The sequence below is a fragment of the Schistocerca serialis genome, chromosome 7 (genome assembly GCF_023864345.2).
Source record: "Schistocerca serialis cubense isolate TAMUIC-IGC-003099 chromosome 7, iqSchSeri2.2, whole genome shotgun sequence".
In the NCBI taxonomy this organism is placed as follows: domain Eukaryota; kingdom Metazoa; phylum Arthropoda; class Insecta; order Orthoptera; family Acrididae; genus Schistocerca; species Schistocerca serialis.
In genome coordinates this window covers 333,509,844-333,533,391 of record NC_064644.1, presented here as the reverse complement: position 1 = coordinate 333,533,391, position 23,548 = coordinate 333,509,844, and the positions used below count along the sequence as shown (strand labels likewise).

General features: G+C 39.2%; 1 protein-coding gene across 1 annotated transcript in view; it reads right to left on the bottom strand.

Moving 5' to 3' along the window:
• Nucleotides 1–23,548, bottom strand: part of LOC126412163 (WD repeat-containing protein 81) — a 300,014-nt gene that overhangs the window by 58,869 nt on the left and 217,597 nt on the right. The window contains exon 20 of the mRNA XM_050081630.1: nucleotides 15,741–15,900. Coding sequence (XP_049937587.1) covers nucleotides 15,741–15,900 — 160 coding nt within the window. The remainder of the gene's footprint in view (nucleotides 1–15,740; nucleotides 15,901–23,548) is intronic.

Sequence of the window (23,548 nt, the reverse complement as noted above, 5' to 3'; positions counted from 1 at the left end):
CTGATATAACCAGAAGCAATTTACAGCAAAAAAAGGCCACATTTATTATCAATATACCGATGGACTCAAGAAAATTTATAGAAAATAGGATGCTATATGGTTTATCATGAGAATGATCTAATAAGAATGGCAGTAGCAGAACATTTACAACTTGTAGCTCAAACACATGTTCATGCTTAATGATACAGCTGAGAGTTTGAAATTTTGAAGGCAATTTCCAGTGCTTACAGAAGAGGACTGTTATGTGATAAATTTATCTTCAGCAGTGAAGCAATATCTTTACTGAGCAGCAAAATGTTTAAGAAGGCACTAGGTGCATCTTTGGAAACTGGACAATCTCCACAGTTTCAAGCTGCACATTCATGATCAGGGTGGTTACTCACACTTGAAAAAGAATTCCAGGTATGGGAAAGAAGATGATACCATATGAAGTTCCTGATAAAGTAACAGGAAAAGGGGGGTGGGGTGAGGGCAACTCACGTCACAGTACTGTTGTTTCTGTCCTCAAGGCTGAGACATTCTAGCCAATAAGGAGTAGTTTAACTGCACTTTTCAAACATCAATAATTTATAGGGAATTATTCATGTAATTAACACACTTAAAAAGCTGAATAAAATTAAATTAAAATGCTAGACTAAAAGACAGAACCCTGAGAGTTTATGATATTCCCTGAGGTACCCAGATTTTTCCATGTAAAATGTAATTCCTGAAAATTCTAGGTTTTCCAGAAAAGTCATCATTCTGATGATCCTCCAAAGCACAATATTTATGAGCGGTCTAAAAAAAATTAGCATTTACAACCTCTTATCCTTATCCACTTATTGTAGAATCCTGAAAAGTTCCCTGATATCCCCCTATAATAGTCCAATAATCAGGTAAGTTTCTCCATTGTCAAACATACAAGTAAAAATATTATTGTGCAAACCAATACTGGCTTGCAGTTAAAGTCTCTCACATGGAGCCCCCCCTAAAATAAACATTAAAATGCATTTTACAATAATATATTATAGAATTTAAATCATCAGAATGCATTTCACACATTAATTTAAATAATGACAGTTAACATCTGTGGAACTGCTGAAACTGCGTGATGTTTTTTGAACAGGTAGTAGCTAGTCATTAGGCTGTGTCTTGGAATGACATTTGCAGGCGTGGCTTCTTTGGAGAACAGCAGTTATGGGCATCTTGAAGGCACTGATTGTACAGCTTAAGAGTGCCCTGCCAATTTCCACACTATTTTCATGTTCCACTGTAGCTGAAACTTTGCTATTTAATTCTTGTCTCTGTACATCTCTATTATGCTTTGCTATGTCATTAATCAACTTTTAGTATTAAGGTTTTCATAGTGTTTTAGGTAGTTCTCTGATTCTGGTATTAGCAATTTTATCCACTGTAGGAATAAGATTCTAAAGGTAGAGTATACTAAAATACAGTAATGTGTACCCATATAGTGAGGGTTTCACTAATGATTATAGGAAACCTCAGTTTCCTAGCTTGCTGACAGTGTTTGTCGGATATAGTGTGTTATTAGCATGTTTCTTTTATGAATGTATTGTGCTAGTGAGTTTTGTTTTGTTGTGAATTACTGCAGTATATCATCCTGTGGGTCTGAAAACAGCACAATATGAATGCAGTGTGCAATTTATTACACAAAAATTTTGAACATAAACTTAGGACAAAAGTGAAGGAATTAGGTGCATACAGGCCCAATCTGAACATCAATCAGAACAAACACAGTGTAAACAAAGGCAAAGATATGTATGCAATTTCCAACAAAGGGATGTATAATACAGCTAAGTGGTTGTGTTGTTGTGAAGTGAAAAAATTCAATTCTCTGTTTCACTTGTCTTGTTACAAATTGTACTGATAGAATGTGGACTGAGAATAGTATCACAACCTTAAAGAGTTTTTACACAAAGATGTGTCAACTATGTAGTGCTTACTGCCTTAATATAGAGAAATACACTGAAAATGTGCCAAAGAACCAGTATAAACTGGGTGAACTTATAGACTGCATCAAATCTTGAGGCAAATTTGAGCTTCTCTTACGGAGCGAAAATAAACACAAAATACCAGGATCACAGGAATTTTCTGAGGGCTACTTGGTCTAATTTCAGAGTGGGATGGCATCTTGATGCAACACATTTTAAAAAATCAAGTTACTTAGGTCTGTTCAAAACAATTTAAAATGAACTCCTGGAATTAATTTATGATAGTTTATGAGGTATGCCTCAATCTCACCAGGAGTGGGAAAAAAAGCTAATTTCCCCTTGCAATCGAAGTTTGATGAAACCACTGATTTCCCAAATCAGTCACAACTGGTCCTAATAATTTGGGATGAGTTACTGCCAAATATAAATGAAAGATTTATTTCCTTTGTAAAATCAGAAAGACACATTGCATATTATGTAACAGTAGCTGTTCTCAGCAAGGCAGACAAAATGAAATGCCTGAAAAACTGACAGCTCAGCATTACGAAAGTGTTCCAGTTATGAATGACTTCAAAAGTGGAGTTCAGGTGAAAATTAAAGTGGTGTAAAATCATGAAGCATTTATTGCAAGGCAAAGATTTCCTTTTATGGGTCTTTTTTTTTTACTAAAATCACGCCTCAATGACATTCTGTTCATGAACAAGGGAATATTGATGCAGTGAAAACTAGTGAATATGTATCTCACTTTGCAGCATCTCTTCAGTATGTTAAGGTCTCACTTGCCATTGATGATCATTTGGAACATGAAGAACCAACTACAAAATGGTGATGTTTCCAGCTGAATAAGGTCAAACAGCTGATGCTTTCAGGAAGTCCTTTTGGCTAAGCATCACATTCAGTTCATGACATTAAGTGTGGAAACTGTAATTTAAAGAAATTTGCAGCTACTTCTAATTCTTTTTCTGGGAAAACAACTTGATGCTTTGAAAACAGTGATGGTTCAAACAACTGCGCAACTGACAAGCTACTCAAACATTTAATTCAACATGGTGATTGCTCAGTTTGGTTTTGTCAGCCAATCACAGCACAATAGCCAAGGTGTCACGAAAACGTTGTAGATTAAACATACACAAAACATTAAGCATCTCATGTTTAGAATTGAAAATGTTAAAAACATTAAGCTCGTAACAAAGCTAACATATGGAAAGCTAATAATAAAGATCTCTTCTAAACAAATCTTTTAGTATGATTTGTTGCAATAAAGTGTTGGTAAATGTGATGTCGGCTGATAAATATGCTACCCATAGAGATTAGCTTGGATTTTGCTTATGGTGTTATTTACTAGTAGATTATGAAAGAGGAAGAAGATACGTTACATAAATTTTTGACTGGAATAAGTTGATAAGAGACAAAATTATGACTAGCTAGACCCCACTAAATGCCTCCAGTCAATTATTGTGCAGTTTCTGTCTTGTTTGCACACTGAAGATGTGCAGCTTTATCTACCATTGTAAGCAATGACTGTTTGTCTGGTGCCTGACTCCAAAGATCCATTGCATACAGTCTGCTCAGAAACTAGTTGATGTATATCTGCATTCACTGACAATAAGAACTGCTACCAGGTTTAAAAATCAATTGTCATTGACAAGGCAAGACATGTCATAGGGTTCCTGTGGGTTTGAGTCTTGTTATGATCACTATTCTTACACCATGTTACTCAGCTGCAAATCGTACAACATTCCTTATAAATACACTGCACAACCTGTGTCGATACACTACTAAATTTGACAATTTTATTCATGGTATGGTCATAACCTTAACTCATTTCTGCCATTCTGTCACATCTCTGCCTTGGTTCATCTTACAGCACTGATTCCACACAACTGACTGGCACATTCACACCACTTCACTGCCACAACTTATGTCGGTTATGGAGACTCACATGATTGCCTGGCACCAGTTTTACACTGTCTCCAGTGTTCCAAAGAGACCAGAGTGCTCTTTTAAGGTGGGGACTAACATTTTGTCCAGTAAGCTTATAATGCAATAAAACAATGATTTCAAAACATTTTGGCAGATTTTTATTGTCTCCAATACTTTCTTCCAGCAGACAGGATGAGGAACATCTCTGCACAAGGTTAATAACTATAGTTTGAGCTGCATCACGTGCCACAAATCCTGCTTTCCTTGTATTTCAGATTGTCTCATTAACTGCAACTGGTTCCTAATTTTTTCCCTATGTACAGTAAACTGTCGTTATTTTGAAACCAGATAAACCAAAAACTCAGTTAACTCTGCTGAATTACATTGATATGCACTACATGTATTTTTCATTATACATTTCACATAATTTTTCTCAATAATGTATTGTACAATAATTTTGAAACAATGGCCCAATTGCCTGCATGCTGCTCACTTCCACAGTATAAGACTCAAGGCTCAAGGATGGGGGAAAAGAGGGGCTGGTCAGCAGAACATATGCAGCGAGCGACCTACAACAATCCAGAGAGCTTTCTGTCCCTGTTTGTGATCAATGAATGTGTTTTTTTTTCCTTTTGCTTCATCACTTGCAATAGTCCACCAACACAGTAATGAGCTCATAATGCTCTGACACTAAAACAAAAAGCAGCAAATTCTACACATGCAGAGAAAACTAAAACACAGGCTGCAATGCACTTTCAGATCCTGAAGTCTACTCTCCCATTGATAATAAGTTCAAGACAAAAAATAGCGAAAGTCTTGCAAGCTGTTCATTTAGTGGCAATAGCAAGGCCAGCTAAACATAAAGAAAAGGAGGATTCACTGTTTGAATGGTTCAACACATGCGGTCACAGCAAATTCTGTAATCTGGCCTAGGCCTCAAGAAAAGGCTGGTTAAATCATCCAGAAAAAGGTAATTTCTGGGTGTGTTCTGAGGGCTAACTGTTGTGTTTTCAGAAGAAGCATAAATCAGAGCTGCCATCAGTGCAACTGAACTACAGGAAACAATTCCACATTGGAATGCACTGCAAGCTAACTGCAACATACCTGCTGCTTGGGATAAATTACCAAAGAGACTATAACTAACTGTTTTAAGAAAGCATGGACAGCAACTGATAAAGCCACTGAAACTGAAGAGGAAACTAACAATCCAACATCTGAACTTATTCATAACGTGAACACAACTTTGGAGTCCGCAGTTGCTCTTCCGCACGGTTACACTTGGTTTGTGCTCTCTTGTACTGTCAATATGGAAGAATGGACACAGGCAGATGACAACATCTGTGCTCCTGAAGAACCAGCCAACAGTTCTGTTGATCATGCAGAAGATAATGATAATGCTTTCCTGTTATCTTCAGAGAATGGCTATAGGTGGTGGTGGTGGTGGTTAGTGTTTAACGTCCCGTCGACAACGAGGTCATTAGAGACGGAGCGCAAGCTCGGGTTAGGGAAGGATTGGGAAGGAAATCGGCCGTGCCCTTTCAAAGGAACCATCCCGGCATTTGCCTGAAACGATTTAGGGAAATCACGGAAAACCTAAATCAGGATGGCTGGAGACGGGATTGAACCGTCGTCCTCCCGAATGCGAGTCCAGTGTGCTAACCACTGCGCCACCTCGCTCGGTAAATGGCTATAAAGAATGACTACAACCCCCCCCCCCCCCCCCCCAAAAAAAAAAGAAGCTGCAGCTGCAATTGGGTGTTCTCAGGAGATTTGTTGCAACTTCTGATGTCTCCATGATATTTTGGGCTGCTCTTGATATGGTAGCTTTGGAGAGTACCATAATATTATGACCAACAGCCCAACAAACAACAATTAACGATTTTTTTTTCAAATTAATGTATAGAAGTAAAATGTGAAGTGGATAAGGATTGTTGCAAACTAAAATATGAGTTCTGATTACAACTTAGTGTGTTAAAGAACAGTACATTAAAGTGTTTCTTAAGATTATCATTTATTGTATTACATGACACACTAGTTCAATGGCTACAGTATTGTTCCATAATATGTATATATGTAATTTGTTTGAAAAAATTGACATGCGTTTAACATTATGTACATACACTTTGTCAATTAAAAAAATGCCTGAAATACTATTGTACCTATACAGTGTAGTTATTTTTTCTTCTTCTTTAGAGGTCACAAAAATAAAGCACACTCATTAACTGGTAAGCTTAATAAGAGAAAAAATGAACTCAAAAATTGTATATTTTTATAAATAAACTTGTTAATTCAAACTTCATTAAATTGAACTGGCTATTTTTCAGTCCCTTGAAATTCTGTTAAATGATGGTCTTTTGAAGTAACAGAGTGAAAGAGTATCAACTGCTAGGTGGACAACTCCATGTGCATGATGCAACATATGAGCACTTCACACCACACAATGGCTCACCACCTGGACAACTATGATTGTTAAAAACTAGTCAGTGAGGAAAGTATTTTATTTTTATTACTGAAAAGGAAATTACAAGAAAGTTCATGTGCTTAGTTAATAAATGACCAACATTTTGTCCTCAAAATATATCTCTCCCTTTTTCTCTTCCTTAATGGATTCTTCCATTACTTCCTGGTAGAGCAATTCCATATTTAAGGTTCAATAACAAGTGCACTGTTTTTGTTCTACTGATTCTTGTTTATTTTGAACTAGTTTTCGGCTTCTTCAGGAAACAACTGCCTAGTGTCTGGAAGGGACACTACTTCTTCGGTGACCAAACATTATAGGCAAAGATATATCACATACATAATGTGTTGTGCATCAAACTTTTTTCTTAATTATGCAATTACACATTACGCAATGGACAATGTTACACACAATAATTAAACTACACAATATTACAGGTTAAATGGTTATAACACTATTTTTTTGTCATTGGCGGAGGAACTGTGCGTACTCTTCATTATGTTGTGCAAAATACATCTTTTTTAACACTTTAAACTAAACTTTATACGATGGACAGTATTATACACAATAATTAGAATACATATTCTTAACAGTATTACAGGTTATGCAGTTATGTGCCATAGTTTATGAGGTCGTGAACTGGATGAGAATTATTTAAGTGAACTACTAACTTATGATGAGCAACAAACACGTCTTACATTATAAAAAGAACATTTTTATGCAATGGAAAATTGCCACTCACCATAGAGCAGAGATGCTGAGTCACAGATAGGCACAACAAAAAGACTCTCACAATTATAGCTTTCAGCTCTTAAGGCCTTCGACAACAATAGACACACACATACACATACACACATACACTCATGCAAATGCAACTCACAAACATGACTGTAGTCTAAGGCAACTGAAACCACACTGCAGGAAGCAGCAGCACCAGTGCCTGATGGGAGTGCGACTAGGTGGGGGTAAGGAGGAGGCTGGGACGGGGAGAGGAAGGGATAGTATGGTCGGGGTGGCACACAGCGAAGTGCTGCACATTAGATGGATGGCACGGGAGAGGTGGGGAGGAGAGGGGGGAGAAGCAGAAAAGGAGTGAAATAAAAAGACTGGGTGTGGTGGTGGAATGACGGCAATGTAGTGCTGGAATGGGAACAGGGATGGGGCTGCATGGATGAGGACAGTTAATAGCGAAGGTTGGGACCAGGAGGGTTACAGGAATGTAGGATGTATTGTAGGGAAAGTTCCCACCTGCGCAATTCAGAAAAGCTGGTGTTGATGGGAAGGATCCATATGGCACAGACTGTGAAGCAGTCACTGAAACGAAGATATCATGTTTGGCAGCATGTTCAGCAACAGGGTGGTCCACTTGTTTCTTGGCCACAGTTTGTCAGTGGCCATTCACGCGGACAGACAGCTTGTTGGTTGTCATGCCTACGTAGTATGCAGCACAGTGGTTAAAGCTTAGCTTGTAGACCACATGACTCATTTTACAGGTGGCCCTGCCTTTTTGATGGGGTAGATGATGTTAGTGACCAGACTGGAGTAGGGGGTGGTAGGAGGATGTATGGAACAGATCTTGCATCTAGGTCTATTACAGGGATATGAGCCATGAGGTAAGGGACTGGGAGCAGCGGTTGTGTAAGGATGAACAAGTATATTGTGTAGGTTTGGTGGATGGTGGAATATCACTGTGGGAGGTGTGGCAAGGATAGCGGGCAGGACATTTCTCAATTCAGGGCATGACGAGAGGTAATCAAAACCCTGGTGGTGAATGTAATTCAGTTGCTCCAATCCTGGGTGGTACTGAGTTACGAGGGGAATCTGAAGCCTTCACTGATCTTAATTATCACTCCAACCTTGTACAAAAACAAATCTCCCATGTCTTATCTTTCCAGTCTCCCACCACCTCACAAAGTCACACTGTCCTGTCACAGAGAAGCATTCCTCTTGTAACTCAGTACCATCCAGGACTGGAGTAACTGAATTACATTCTCCGCCTGGGTTTCGATTACCTCTTGTCATGCCCTGAAATGAGGAATGTCCTGCCCACTATCCTTCCCACTCGTCCTGCAGTGGTATTCCATCGTCCACCAAACCTACACAATATTCTCATCCATCCTTCCACAACCCCTCCTCCCAATCCCATATCTCATGGCTCATGATGTGTTGGTAAATGTGCCAACACCTTGTAGATAGAGGAGGCCGAAATGGAAGCTATCTAACGCAGACGGGCGTGAATTCTGGAACAGGATAAGTAGTGAATGGTATGCAAGAAAAGTATGCAGCTCCTTGAATACTTAACTTTTAATTATCCTTGTGGTACATCGCTCTTGATAATACAAATAAGACTATCTTCAGATACGGTTAATGGCGCCTTGCTAGGTCGTAGCCATGGACTTAGCTGAAGGCTATTCTAACTGTCTCTCGGCAAATGAGAGAAGGCTTCGTAAGTGTAGTCGCTAGCAAAGTCGTTGTACAACTGGGGCGAGTGCTATCCCGTATCTCGAGACCTGCCTTGTGGTGGCGCTCGGTCTGCGATCACACAGTGGCGACACGCGGGTCCGACATGTACTAAATGGACCGCGGCCGATTTAAGCTACCACCTAGCAAGTGTGGTGTCTGGCGGTGACACCACAGCTCACATCCCTGTAATAGACCTAGTTGCAAGACCTGTCCCATACATCCACCCACCACCACCTACTCCAGTCCGGTCACTAACATCACCTATCCCATCAAAGGCAGGGTCACCTGTGAAACCATTCATGTGGTCTGTAAGCTAAGCTGCAACCATTGTGCTGCATTCTATGTAGGCATGACAACCAACAAGCTGTTTGTCCACATGAATGGCCACCGACAAACTGTGGCCAAGAAACAAGTAGACTACCCTGTTGCTGAACACGCTGCCAAACATGATATCCTTCATTTCAATGACTGCTTCACAGCCTGTGTCGTATAGGTCCTTCCACAACACCAGCTTTTCTGAATTGTGCAGGTGGGAACATTCCCTACAATACATCCTACATCCTCACAACCCTAATGGCCTCAACCTTTGTTATTCACTGTCCTCACCCATCCAGCCCCTTCCCTGTTCCCATTTCAGCACCACACCACTGTCATTCTATCACCACACCCAGCCTTTTTATATTTCTCTCCTTTTCTCCTCCTTCCTCCCCCCCCCCCCCCCCCCCCGGGCACCTCTCCCCTGCCATACATCTAACCTGCAGCACTTCACTGTCTGTCACCCCTCACCATAATATTCCTCCCTCTCCCCACCCCAGCCTCCACCTTACTCCCACCCAGTCACACTCCCATCATGCACTGGTGCTGCTGCTTGTAGTGTAGTTTCAGTCTTCAGTCGCCTGAGACTACAGTCATGTGTATGAGTTGCGTTTGTGTGAGTGTGTGTGTGTGCGCGTTTGAGTGTCTATTATTGACGAAGGCCTTAATGGCTAAAGCTATAATTGTGAGAGTCTTTTTGTTGTGCATACCTGCAACTCAGCACCTCCACTATATGGTGAGTAGCAACTTTCCTTCTCATAATATTGTTACACTCCATCCTGGATCTACCAGTGTTTGATTTTTATGCAATGGGCAATATTAAACACAGTACATAGTTAAAATTACAATATTAAAGTATTACAATTTATGTAGTTGAAGACTGTGGGTTAAGGAATAGGCAATTCTTTTATGTTTTACTTTTTGTAGCAGTATGTGTCATTGTGATGGTTTGTGGGTGTGTGGATGCTTGATACAATCATGTGAAGCATATCCCCATTTTTATGCTTCACATGATGCTATCAACCTACCACATACCCACAAACCGCCACAATGGCACATACTGATACTCAAACTTAAAACATAACATAATTTCCTATTCCTTACCCCTGAAACTTCAAGAATATATTTTGTATTACTTTAATATAGCGTATTTAACCATGTACTATGTTTAATACTGCCCATTGCATGAAAATGTTATTTACCCCCCATGAACCATGGCCCTTGCCGTTGGTGGGGAGGCTTGTGTGCCTCAATGATACAGATAGCCGTACCATAGGTGCAACCACATCGGAGGGGTATCTGTTGAGAGGCCAGACAAACGTGTGGTTCCTGAAGAGCGGCAGCAGCCTTTTCAGTAGTTGCAGGGGCAACAGTCTGGATGATTGACTGATCTGGCCTTGTAACACTAACCAAAACGGCCTTGCTGTTGTGGTACTGCGAACGACTGCAAGCAAGGGGAAACTACAGCCGTTATTTTTCACGAGGGCATACAGCTTTACTGTATGATTAAATGATGATGGCGTCCTCTTGGGTAAAATATTCCGGAGGTAAAATAGTCCCCCATTTGGATCTCCGGCGGGGACTACTCAAGAGGACGTCGTTATCAGGAGAAAGAAAACTGGCGTTCTATGGATCGGAGCGTGGAATGTCAGATCCCTTAATAGGGCAGGTAGGTTAGAAAATTTAAAAAGGGAAACAGATAGGTTAAAGTTAGATATAGTGGGAATCAGTGAAGTTCGGTGGCAGGAGGAACAAGACTTTTGGTCAGGTGAATACAGGGTTATCAATACAAAATCAAATAGGGGTAATGCAGGAGTAGCTTTAATAATGAATAAAAAAAATAGGAGTTCGGGTAAGCTACTACAAACAACATAGTGAACGCATCATTGTGGTCAAGATAGACACGAAGCCCACACCTACTACAGTAGTACAAGTTTATATGCCAACTAGCTCTGCAGATGATGAAGAAATTGATGAAATGTATGGTGAGGTAAAAGAAATTATTCAGGTAGTGAAGGGAGATGAAAATTTAATAGTCATGGGTGATTGGAATTCAAATCTATTGGTTATGAACTGTAGATTAAAACTGAAGAAACTGCAAAAAGGTGGGAATTTAAGGAGATGGGACCTAGATAAACTGGCAGAACCAGAGGTTGTAGAGAGTTTCAGAGAGAGCATTAGGAAATGGTTAACAGGAATGGGGGGAAAAAAATACAGTATAAGAAGAATGGGTAGCTTTGAGGGATGAAATAGTGAAGGCAGCAGAGGATCAAGTAGGCAAAAAGACGAGGGCTAGTAGAAACCCTTGGGTAACAGAAGAGATACTGAAATTAATTGATGAAAGGAGAAAATACAAAAATGTACTAAATGAAGCAGGCAAAAAGGAATATAAACGTCTCAAAAATGAGATTGACACGAAGTGCAAAATGGCTAAGCAAGGATGGCTAGAGGACAAATGTAAGGATGTAGAGGCTTATCTCATGAGGGGTAAGACAGATACTGCCTACAGGAAAATTAAAGATACCTTTGGGAAAAAGAGAACCACTTGCATGAATATCAAGAGCTCAGATGGAAACGCAATTCTAAGCAAAGAAGGGAAAGCAGAAAGGTGGAAGGAGTATATAGAGGGTCTATACAGGGGCGATGTTCTTGAGGACAGTATTATGGAAATGGAAGAGGATGAAGAAGATGAAGAAGATGAAATGGGAGATACAATACTGTGTGAAGAGTTTGACAGAGCACTGAAAGACCTGAGTCGAAACAAGGCCCCGGGAGTAGACAACATTCCATTAGAGCTACTGATAGCCTTGGGAGAGCCAGTCCTGACAAAACTCTACCATCTGGTAAGCAAGATGTATGAGACAGGTGAAATTCCCTCAGACTTCAAGAAGAATATAATAATTCCAATCCCAAAGAAAGCAGGTGTTGACAGATGTGAAAATTACCGAACTAGCAATTTAATAAGTCACAGCTGCAAAATACTAACGCGAATTCTTTACAGACGAATGAAAAACTGGTAGAAACCGACCTCGGGGAAGATCAGTTTGGATTCCGTAGAAATGTAGGAACACGTGAGGCCAACACTGACCCAACGACTTATCTTAGATGCTAGATTAAGGAAAGGCAAACCTAGGTTTCTAGCATTTGTAGACTTAGAGAAAGCTTTTGACAATGTTGACTGGAATACTCTCTTTCAAATTCTGAAGGTGGCAGGGGTAAAATACAGGGAGCAAAAGGCTATTTACAATTTGTACAGAAAGCAGATGGCAGTTATAAGAGTCGAGGGACATGAAAGGGGAGCAGTGGTTGGGAAGGGAGTGAGACAGGGTTGTAGCCTCTCCTCGATGCTATTCAATCTGTACATTGAGCAAGCAGTAAAGGAAACAAAAAAAAAAAAAAAAAAATTTCGGAGTAGGTATTAAAATCCATGGAGAAGATATAAAAACTTTGAGGTTTGCTGATGACATTGTAATTCTGTCAGAGACAGCAAAGGACTTGGAAGAACAGTTGAACAGAATGGATGGTGTCTTGAAGGGAGGATATAAGATGAACATCAACAAAAGCAAAATGAGGATAATGGAATGTAGTCGAATTAAGTCGGGTGATGTTGAGAGTATTAGATTAGGAAATGAGACACTTAAAGTAGTAAAGGAGTTTTGCTATTTGGGGAGCAAAATAACTGATGATGGCTGAAGTAGAGAGGATATAAAATGTAGACTGGCTATGGAAAGGAAAGCGTTTCTGAAGAAGAGAAATTTGTTAACATTGAGTATAGATTTAAGTGTGAGGAAGTCGTTTCTGAAAGTATTTGTATGGAGTGTAGCCATGTATGGAAGTGAAACATGGACGATAAATAGTTTGGACAAGAAGAGAATAGAAGCTTTGGAAATGTGGTGCTACAGAAGAATGCTGACGATTAGATGGGTAGATCACATAACTAATGAGGAGGTATTGAATAGGATTGGGGAGAAGTTTGTGGCACAACATGACAAAAAGAAGGGACCGGTTGGTAGGACATGTTCTGAGGCATCAAGGGATCACAAATTTAGCACTGGAGGGCAGCATGGAGCGTAAAAATCGTAGAGGGAGACCAAGAGATGAAGACACTAAGCAGATTCAGAAGGATGTAGACTGCAGTAGGTACTGGGAGATGAAGAAGCTTGCACAGGATAGAGTAGCATGGAGAGCTGCATCAAACCAGTCTCATGACTGAAGAACACAACAACAACAACAACATACTTTAATATTGCGTATTTAACCATGTACTATGTTTAATACTGCCCATTGCATAAAAATTTTATTTACAATGTAAAGCATGCTTGTTGCTCAACTTATGTTACTAGTATTCACTCAATCAAACAATGGAAAATCCAGGACAGAATGCAACAATATTAGTGATGGAAAATTGCCACTCACCATATAGCGGATATGCTGAGTTGCGATAGAAACAACAAAAAGATGCACACAATTATAGCTTTCGGCCATTAAGGTCTTTGTCAGCAATAGATGCACATACACACACGCACACACACTCATGCAAACGCAACTTGCACACACGTCTGCAGTCTCGGACAACTGAAACGACACTGCGAGCAATAGCACCAGTGCGTGATGGGAGCGGTGACTGGATGGCAGTAAGGAGCAGGGATTGTGTAAGGATGGACGAGTATACTGTGTAGGTTCAGTGGACATCAGAATACCACTGTAGGAGGTGTGTGAAGGATAGTGGGCAGGACATTTCCCATTTCAGGGCATGACGAGAAGTAATTTAACTCTTGTGGAGAATGTAATTCAGTTGCTCCAGTCCTGGATGGTACTGAGTTATGAGGGGAATGCTCCTCTGTGGCTGGACTGTGGGACTTTGGGAGGTGGTGGAGACTGGAAAGATAAGGCACAGGAGATTTGTTTTTGTACAAGGTTTGGAGCATAATTACAGTCAGTGAAGGTTTCAGTGAGACTCTTGGTACAGTTTGAAACAGTCAGGTTTCAGTGAGACTCTTGGTATAGTTTGAAACAGACTGCTCGTCACTGCAGATGCAATGAGCATGGGTGGCTAGACTGTACAGAAGGGACTTCTTACCGCAACTCAACATCTCTTGTCTCTGCTATATGGTGAGTGGCAACTTTCCTCTCTCAAACAAAGACATGACATCGCGAACTATGGCATCAGAACCATATAACCTGTAACATTGTACAGTTATGTATTTTAATTATTGTGTGTGCAACTGTCCATTGCTTAAAGTTTAGTTTACAAAGTTAAAAACCATGTTTGTTGCACAACATAAATGAAGAGTAGTCAGTTTAGTAGAATATTGTGTAGCTTAATTATTTATTTTGCTTAACACTGCTCACTGTGTAAAGTGTAACTTCAACATTAAGAAACAAGTTTGATGCACAACACTGTATGTAAGTGATTGTATCTTTGCCTATATTGTTTGGTTACCTAAGAGCCAGTGTCCCTTCAAGACACTAGTCAGCTGTTTCCTGAAGATGGTTTAATAAGCCAAAAACTAGTTCAAAATAAACAAAAATCAATAGAACAAAAACATTGTACTTGTTATTCAACCTTAAAAATCAAATTTTTTTAAATAAATAAATTCTGAAGATTCAAAATAGGTTTGCTCTGTGTGCTAGATTTGAAATTTGCTCTTTGTGGACATAAGTTGTTGCAACTGAACTTGTTAAGATTGTCACATGAGACAGTTTAGTTCAAAGTTTTAACAGGCCATTACTAATTCCATTATGAACACTTATGTTTTGGTTTCAATCAGGTAATGACCCATCACAAATTCTCAGCCCAACACATGTTCATCAAATAGAATAAAAGATTTCATTCTGGTGAAGTTCTTCTTTTAGACTATTTGTATGACTTACATGCTGAGCTTGGGCTTAAGTACAATGTTCTGGATTGTCATCTCAAAAACTGTGTGTTATAATCTTCCTTTTGAATTTCTATAATCAGACACATCTATGAATGTATGCACAAAGTTATCCTCTTACTTAATGATAAAAGAGATTCTGGCAGTGATATTCAAATACTCCGTACTGTCTTTATCTAATGCATGTCAGAGTGCAGTCAATTCTGGTTAAAAAGAGAAACTTTGACACCAAGGAAAATTTTCAGACCCCAACACAATAAATGATATACTATTATTCCTAGTAACTTTCAGTATGATCATTATTTCTTATGCACTTAAAATGAGAATTACTATACAAATTATTTAGTTACTTCTATACTATATCTGTGGTATAGGTACAGCAGTAGAGAGTAATTCATAATAATTACAAGTTCAGAAATTTAAAACAAATACCAACACTTACTGAATCATTCGAAGAGTGTTCAGAAATCATTCAATTAAATACAAAGATTTGAAACTCAGTCAGAGGCACACAGAGTAAAAAAGTATCCAACACTAAACTTTCAGAATGAGTGGTTAACAAAAAGGAACAGGTAACGAAGATATATACAACATGTGTAAGGATATTTTGACACACTGAAGGAATCTTAAAAAGAGTCTAACAGTCTGTTAAGATCATTATTATTAGAAACCAATTCTTTGGATATAAACCCTTTAGTTGTTAAATACTTCTACACTCAGTATTACCCACATCAAATAGTTGTCTTCAGATGTGCTACGCAAATTAATTACCTGGTGTCTGGTTTGCTCCAGCAACTGCTCTCCATCTGAAGAAATAGCTGGAGGGGGAGAGTATGAATCTGTAAAATCATTCTCCTTCACTCTGTTGAGCAGATTCCCACGCATTTCAGCTCCAATAGATATGTCAGGGCCCTCACTGTCATTGTCAGACCTGCATCAATTAAAATTGTCACTAAAGCTACACAGACATAATCGCATTTTATAAAACAGTGAAAAACGCACAGTAAAACGTTAAAGCAACCACATGATGATTCGCCTTTAATACAGCCCAACTTTTGACTTTTTCTATAACAGTATTATACTTTGTGAAAGGTTTATTAAGACAGAGAGAGTTTTATCATGACAAATAATGTGCTACTCTCCTGTTTGGGGCTTCGCAGAATTTATATTTATAGTTACAAACACCTAAAATTGTATGTTTGGAGATAGTATATTTTAACATGATCACAGCTTTTGAGGTTTCATAAGAAAAGGAACACATGTCTTGCATCATTCTTTTTTTTTTAAATCAAGCTGATGACACTTCCTGCTCATAGGTAAATAAGTTTGAGGTGACTGTCAGTCCAAATTTTGCCAAACTGTAATCATGCAACAGATGCGGCATTGTTAGCAGTAGAGTAAATGCATGACACATAGGCTTCTGCAAGCAAGTGTTACTTTACTAAAAAGAGAGTAACTAAGCTGAGAAAAGAGGTGGAGTTCATAACTAGGCAGAAAAGCAAAAGCATCAAGTACGATATCAGTTCTCTGTTAACTACAGTTCATCACAAGAGATGTGTGGTAAACATTAAAATAATCAGAAATACACTAGGTAAGGAATCAAATGTGAAATTGATGAAAATAAAATAAAGAACATATTGACTAAGGCATAAAAAAATCATTATTCCTAAGTATAACAGGATTTGACTAATATTCTACAAATTGAAACCTCCTGACAGACTGAAAGGTAGAAATTACAGAATAAAAGTAGGACTCACCAAATTCATGACACTCCTTACTCAGTGGTGGAGGGACAGAGCTTTGAAAAATAAGCATTAAATTTCAGACACTTGGTTAGGGAAGAAAGGATGACAGTAAGTAATAGAATGTTAGGGTATCATACCACCTTTTTCCAGTTTCTTCAGTTTTAATCTACAGTTCATAACCAATAGATTGTGGTCAGAGTCCACATCTGCCCCTGAAAATGTCTTACAATTTAAAACCTGGTTCCTAAATCTCTGTCTTACCATTATATAATTTATCTGAAACCTGTCAGTATCTCCAGGGTTCTTCCATGTATACAACCTTCTTTCATGATTCTTGAACCAAGTGTTAGCTATGATTAAGTTATGCTCTGTGCAAAATTCTACCAGGCGGCTTCCTCTTCCATTTCTTAGCCCCAATCCATATTCACCTACTACGTTTCCTTCTCTTCCTTTTCCTACTGTTGAATTCCAATCACCCATGACTATTAAATTTTTGTCTCCCTTCACTACCTGAATAATTTCTTTTATCTCATCATACATTTCATCAATTTCTTCATCATCTATAGAGCTAGTAGGCATATAAACTTGTACTACTGTAGTAGGCGTGGGCTTTGTGTCTATCTTGGCCACAATGATGCGTTCACTATGCTGTTTGTAATAGCTTACCCGCACTCCTATTTTATTATTCATTATTAAAGCTACTCCTGCATTACCCCTATTTGATTTTGTATTTATAACCCTGTATTCACCTGACCAAAAGTCTTGTTCCTCCTGCCACTGAACTTCACTGATTCCCACTGTATCTAACTTTAACTTATCTGTTTCCCTTTTTAAATTTTCTAACCTGCTCGATTAAGGGATCTGACATTCCACGCTCCGATCCATAGAACGCCAGTTTTCTTTCTCCTGATAACAACTTCCTCCTGAGTAGTCCCTGCCCGGAGATCTGAATGGGGGACTATTTTACCTCCAGAATATTTTACCCAAGAGGACGCCATCATCATTTAACCATACAGTAAAGCTGCATGCCCTCAGGAAAAATTATGGCTGTAGTTTCCCGTTGCTTTCAGCTGTACGCAATACCAGCACAGCAAGGCCATTTTGGTTTACAAGGCCAGATCAGTCAATCATCGTTTACAAGGCCAGATCAGTTAATCATCCAGACTGTTGCCCCTGCAACTACTGAAAAGGCTGCTGCCCCTTGTCCTTAATAGTATATAACATTGAAGGTTGAGTTTCAAAGGTAGATGCGTGCAAGTTGTCTTTCTTTATATGTGGCTGCAGGTGTTATTAGTGTAAGAGCATGGCTTACGAAAAGTGATGAGAGTTCCACACGGTCAAATAAGCTATACAGTGACTGTGGTTTTGGTGTGCTTGTAGACCTGGTTAAACATCATGAAAATATACAGTATTTATCAATAAGTATATATCTATCAAAGTAGCTGGATGACAAGATATTACAGAAGTTCAAAACTACAAGATAGTTCTCACTGAAATCCATTTTATTTTACTCTGTATTTTTTGTACTACCTAGTCTGAATTATTATTAGGTTTCTTTTGACCTTTTTGGGCCATGAGTGACTTGTTCAGTAAGTCTTCTTTCTTGCAAATACTACTTCATTCTCTAAGGGTTCTTAACCCTCTCTGTTTTGTTGATCTAATTTTGATTCTGATACCACTCCATCCACGATCTTTCACTGTTTTCCTGTGGCTGGACCAGTTTGCACTGTTGCGGACTTTTCTTCTATCCTAATTGCTTTCCAATCATCTCTGACTTCTTCCTCTTTTGTTCTCCAATTCCCATGTTGAACCCCACATATTCTTGGTCAATACACTATACAGCCTCATGATGTGCCTGGAAAATCTCAATCTCCTCTTTCACATCATGCTTGCAAGTGGTTCTACACTCAAAAATAACACCTGCATTGATTTTTGTATTAAAACTTCATCATGTTTTTTTTTCTTTTTTTCCCCCGCAGACATCTCTCCAAATCTTTTGTTCCTCCTCCTCCACTGAGTACATGCTCTTTTGCTCAAAGTAGACACTGTGTCTTTGGCTGTCATTACTGCCCTGGGTACTGTTTATGCATTGAGATGGCTTCACCACCTTCCTCTGACAGGAAGTTGAGTGCAGTGTATGGCTGGTGCCTGATGACTCACCACATACACCACACAACATTGCCCAGTGGGCTGGCACTCTGCAGATGCCTGTAGCTGAAGCAGCTCTGCTGCACTGTGACATCTGCTGCAGTAAAGAGGGCACTAGTACCACCAGACACATCTGGTGTTACCTTGCATCAATGAAGCCACATAATACCACTGGTTTCTAGTATCCATACACAAGATGGTCATTATAGGACCACTGCCTGCTGCAGCTCCAGAAATATGAATTCTGAAACCAAATTAGAAACTGACCATGAATCCAAGCAATACCAATGAGTTTCTCATATTGCACACCAAAACTACGCCAGTGCAGCCACCAATGTGAACAATCCTGACCTTGCAGAGTACCCTATGGTGACAGATTGTGTGTTATAGGCGGTTGCTGTCTTTCTTGGCATAATCCACTGAAGTGTCACTTCGCCATAAGATGATGGGTACGAAACTAATTGAAACATTGCGACTAGACAATACCACCACTCGGCTGCTAACCCGAGAAGAATTCATCAATTGTGTGCTTTCTCTCACACCTTTGTGGAACTGTATTTAAAGCATAACAATTCCCCTCACAGATCAGGATGATCGCATATTTTCCTTTCATTGAGAATCTATTTTCTGTTGTTCATGTTTTCGTGTTTGCTTTGTCGTAAAATAAACTCCCACTGTTCAATGCTATCTGGACATCATCTTGCTTCCTGTGCACACCATCCCACAATGGGATACTTTAGTAATAGTCTTAGTTGTAGGCCAGGCAGCATTTATGAATATCAGCACAGAATGTTGCAATTTGATATGCCTCAATAGGTTTTCTTTACAGCACTTCATAGTTTCTGTAGTATTTGAAATCTGTCTGTTATGTTGTTGTTCATCTGTAGCTTACCTTTTATTTTATCCCCCAGATACCTGAATCTGTGTACACTCCCAACTATTTCACTGTCAATCACCCCCCCCCCCCCCCACCAGTTTCTGTATTCATCACCTTAGCATTATTGTGCATTATCTCACTGTCAGCTTTCACAGCAGTTTCATCAAGATTTTTCAGTATCATTTTTGAACCATCATCATTCTTATGAATTAATGAAGAAGATGCAAAAACGTAATTGGAAAATTTTTGTGGAATCTAACATGAAGATCAGTCTGTGTAAGCTTCAAGGAATTTCTAACACTCAAGCAGACTCTGTTTGGGAACATTTTTCTGCACAAGTGACTTTTTATTTGGTGCCACACCCATCCCTCCTTTTCCCTTGTATATTTTCACCTGGGTTAGTTTTTGCTACTAATTGCATTACATGCCGTATCAAAATCTTGCACTTGGGTGCACCCAGTTGGATGCTACTAATTGTGATATTTTGTATAGAAATAGTATAGTTGTGGTATCACAGGTGCCCCTCTTAGCTTAGCACCCAAAGCAACGGCTTGCATCACCTTAAACCAGCCCTGTTCTCATGGCAATTATATTTTGAGTGCTAGTGTGCATTTCTTACTCTACTACTAATGAGTAAATACATAACAAATTCATGTGTGGATCTTTTTTACACTCAGGTTGAACGTCTACAGAATGTGCGAATTAACAATCAGTCCATTTTTTTTTTCAGTCTTTAGATCTTGTTCTCCAACTCCACCTGTGACGTCAATTACATAAGTACTCGTTAGGATGTCCAAGAAAGAAACTGCAACTAATTACTCGGTCATACAAAAACTTTAAGGGCATCAGCATATCTTAATGCAAAGCAGAGTCACAAAAGATGGATTGGGAGATGACCTCCTTTCCCTTTCAGACAGTTACTTTGTTTTACTCCTGAATATCACATTGACTACAAGCAGAACAAAATCAGAGTCAGTAACTCTGTGAGAAACGCTACGCTCAGGCATAGCTATACATTAATAAGAGACACAGGCTAGACGTTCTATGTGAAAACATGCAAAGCAAACACTGCAGCTGATCCCACTGTCTCAACTGAGAAACTAACTTTATTGGCAAACATCATTCAACAATAAAGGAAGCAATGAGTTATACACTGCGTGTACCAGTTCTCTTAGGACTGCTTGTGTGAAATTCCAAATTGGAATGCTATCACTTGGCAGCATCAGTATTATAACCCTTGAAGTTTCAACAACAGCTGTGTACAAGGTCACTGCAGTGGGAATCCTGGCTGCGAATATAACAGTAAGCATCTGACTCTCATTGGAAAATGGAGGTAAAGCAGTGAGGCAACATCAAGTTTCTTGTTAAGTTTTGTGTTTGTGATTAAAAATTCTTAGAATATGGCTGAATACCAAGAGGCAGTTTCCTGGTGGCTTCTCCAAACCATCACCCCCAGTTCACAAAGTGAAGATCGTGTGTGAATTTTTGGCCAGCAAACAGATTGCAGTCCTTGATCACCTGCCATATTTGGCCCCACTCGACTTCTGATTGTTCCTCAAATTGAAGCTGGTAATGAAAGGACTCCATTATGATGCAGTTAAGGACATAGAACAAAACTGTACTGCAGTACTAAATGTTGTTGTTGTTGTTGTTGTTGTGGTCTTCAGTCCAGGGACTGGTTTGATGCAGCTCTCCATTCTACTCTATCCTGTGCAAGATACATCATCTCTGAGTAATGACTGCACCCTACATCCTTCTGAAGCTGTTTAGTGCATTCATGCCTTGGTCTCCCTATATGATTTTTACCCTCCGTGCTTCCCTCCAATATTAAATTGATGAGCCCTTGATGCCTCAGAATGTGTCCTACCAACTGATCCCTTCTTCTAGTCAGGTTGCCCACAAATTCCTCTTCTCCCTAATCCTATTTAATACCTTCTCATTAGTTACTTGATCTACCCACTTAATCTTCAGCATTCTTCTGTAGTACCACATTTGAAAAGCTTATATTCTCTTCTTCTCTAAACTATTTATTGTCAATGTTTCACTTCCATACATGGCTGCACTCCTTCCAGACACTTAAATCTATACTCGACGTTAACAGATTTCTCTTCTTCAGAAACACTTTCCTTGCCATTGCCAGTCTACATTTTATATCCTCTCTACTTTGACCATCCTCAGTTATTTTACTTCCCAAACAGCAAAACTCATCTACTGCTTCAAGTGTCTCATTTCCTAATCTAATTCCCTCACCATCACCTGATTTAACTCGACTACATTCTATTATTCTCGTTTTGCTTTTGTTGATGTACATCTTATATCCTCCTTTCAAGACACTGTCCATTCCGTTCAATTGCTCATCCAGGTCCTTCACTGTCTCTGACAAAAGTACAATGTCATCAGCAAACCTAAGAGTTTTTATTTCTTCTCCATGGATTTTAAATCCTACTCCAAATTTTTCTTTTGTTTCCTTTACTGCTTGCCCATATATACAGATTGAATAAAACTGGAGAGAGGCTACAACACTGTCCCACTCCATTCTCAACCACTGCTTCCCTTTAATGCCCCTCGATTCTTATTACTGCAATCTGGTTTCTGTACAAATTGTAAATAGCCTTTCACTTCCTGTATTTGACCCCCTGCCACCTTCAGAATTTGAAAGATAGTATTCCAGTCAACATTGTCAAAAGATTTCTCTAAGTCTACAACTGCTAAAAATGTAGGTTGCTTTTCCTTAATCTATCTTCTAAGGTAAGTCATAGGGTCAGTACTGCCTCACGTGTTCCAACATTTTTACTGAATCCAAACTGATCTTCCCCAAGGTCGGCTTCTCCCAGTTTTTCCATTTGTCTGTAAGAATTCTTGTTAATATTTTGCAGTCGTGACCTATTAAACTGATAGTTCGGTAATTTTCACACCTGTCAACACTTGCTTTCTATTGGATTGGAATTATTACAGTCTTCTTGAAGTCTGAGGGTATTTTGCCTGTCTCATACATTTTGCTCACCATGGGGTAAAGTTTTGTCAGGGTTGGCTCTGCAAAAGCTATCAGTAGTTCTAATGGAATGTTGTCTACTCCCGGGCCTCATTTTGACTTAGGTCTATCAGCACTCAGTCAAGCTCTTCACACAGTATCATACCTCCCATTTCATCTTCATCTACGTCCTCTTCCATTTCTTTAATATTGCCCTCATGTAGATCACCCTTGTACCTTTCTGCCTTCCCTTCTTTGCTTAGAACTGGTTTTCCATCTGAGCTCTTGATATTTATACAGGTGGTTCTCTTTTCTCCAAAGATCTCTTTAATTTACCTGTAAGCAGTATCTATCTTACCCCTAGTGATAAATGCCTCTACATTCTTACATTTGTCCTCTAACCATCCCTGTTTAGCCATTTTGCACTTCCTGTCAATCTCATTTTTGAGACATTTGTATTCCTTTTGCCTGATTCACTTAATGAATTTTTACATTTTCTCATTTCATCAGTTAAATTCAATATCTCTTCTGTTACCCAAGGTTTTCTACTAGCCCCCGTCTTTTTACCTACTTGATCCTCTGCTGCCTTCGCTACTTCATCTCTCAAAGCTACCCATTCTTCTTCTACCATATTTCTTTCCCTTGTTCTTGTCAATTGATCCCTAATTCTCTCTCTGAAACTCTCTACAACCTCTGGTTCTTTCAGTTTATCAAGGTCCCAACTCCTTAAATTCCCACCTTTTTGCAGTTTCTTCAGTTTTAATTTACAGTTCATAACCAAGAAATTGTGGTCAGAATCCACATCTGCCCATGGAAATGTCTCACAATTTAAACCTGG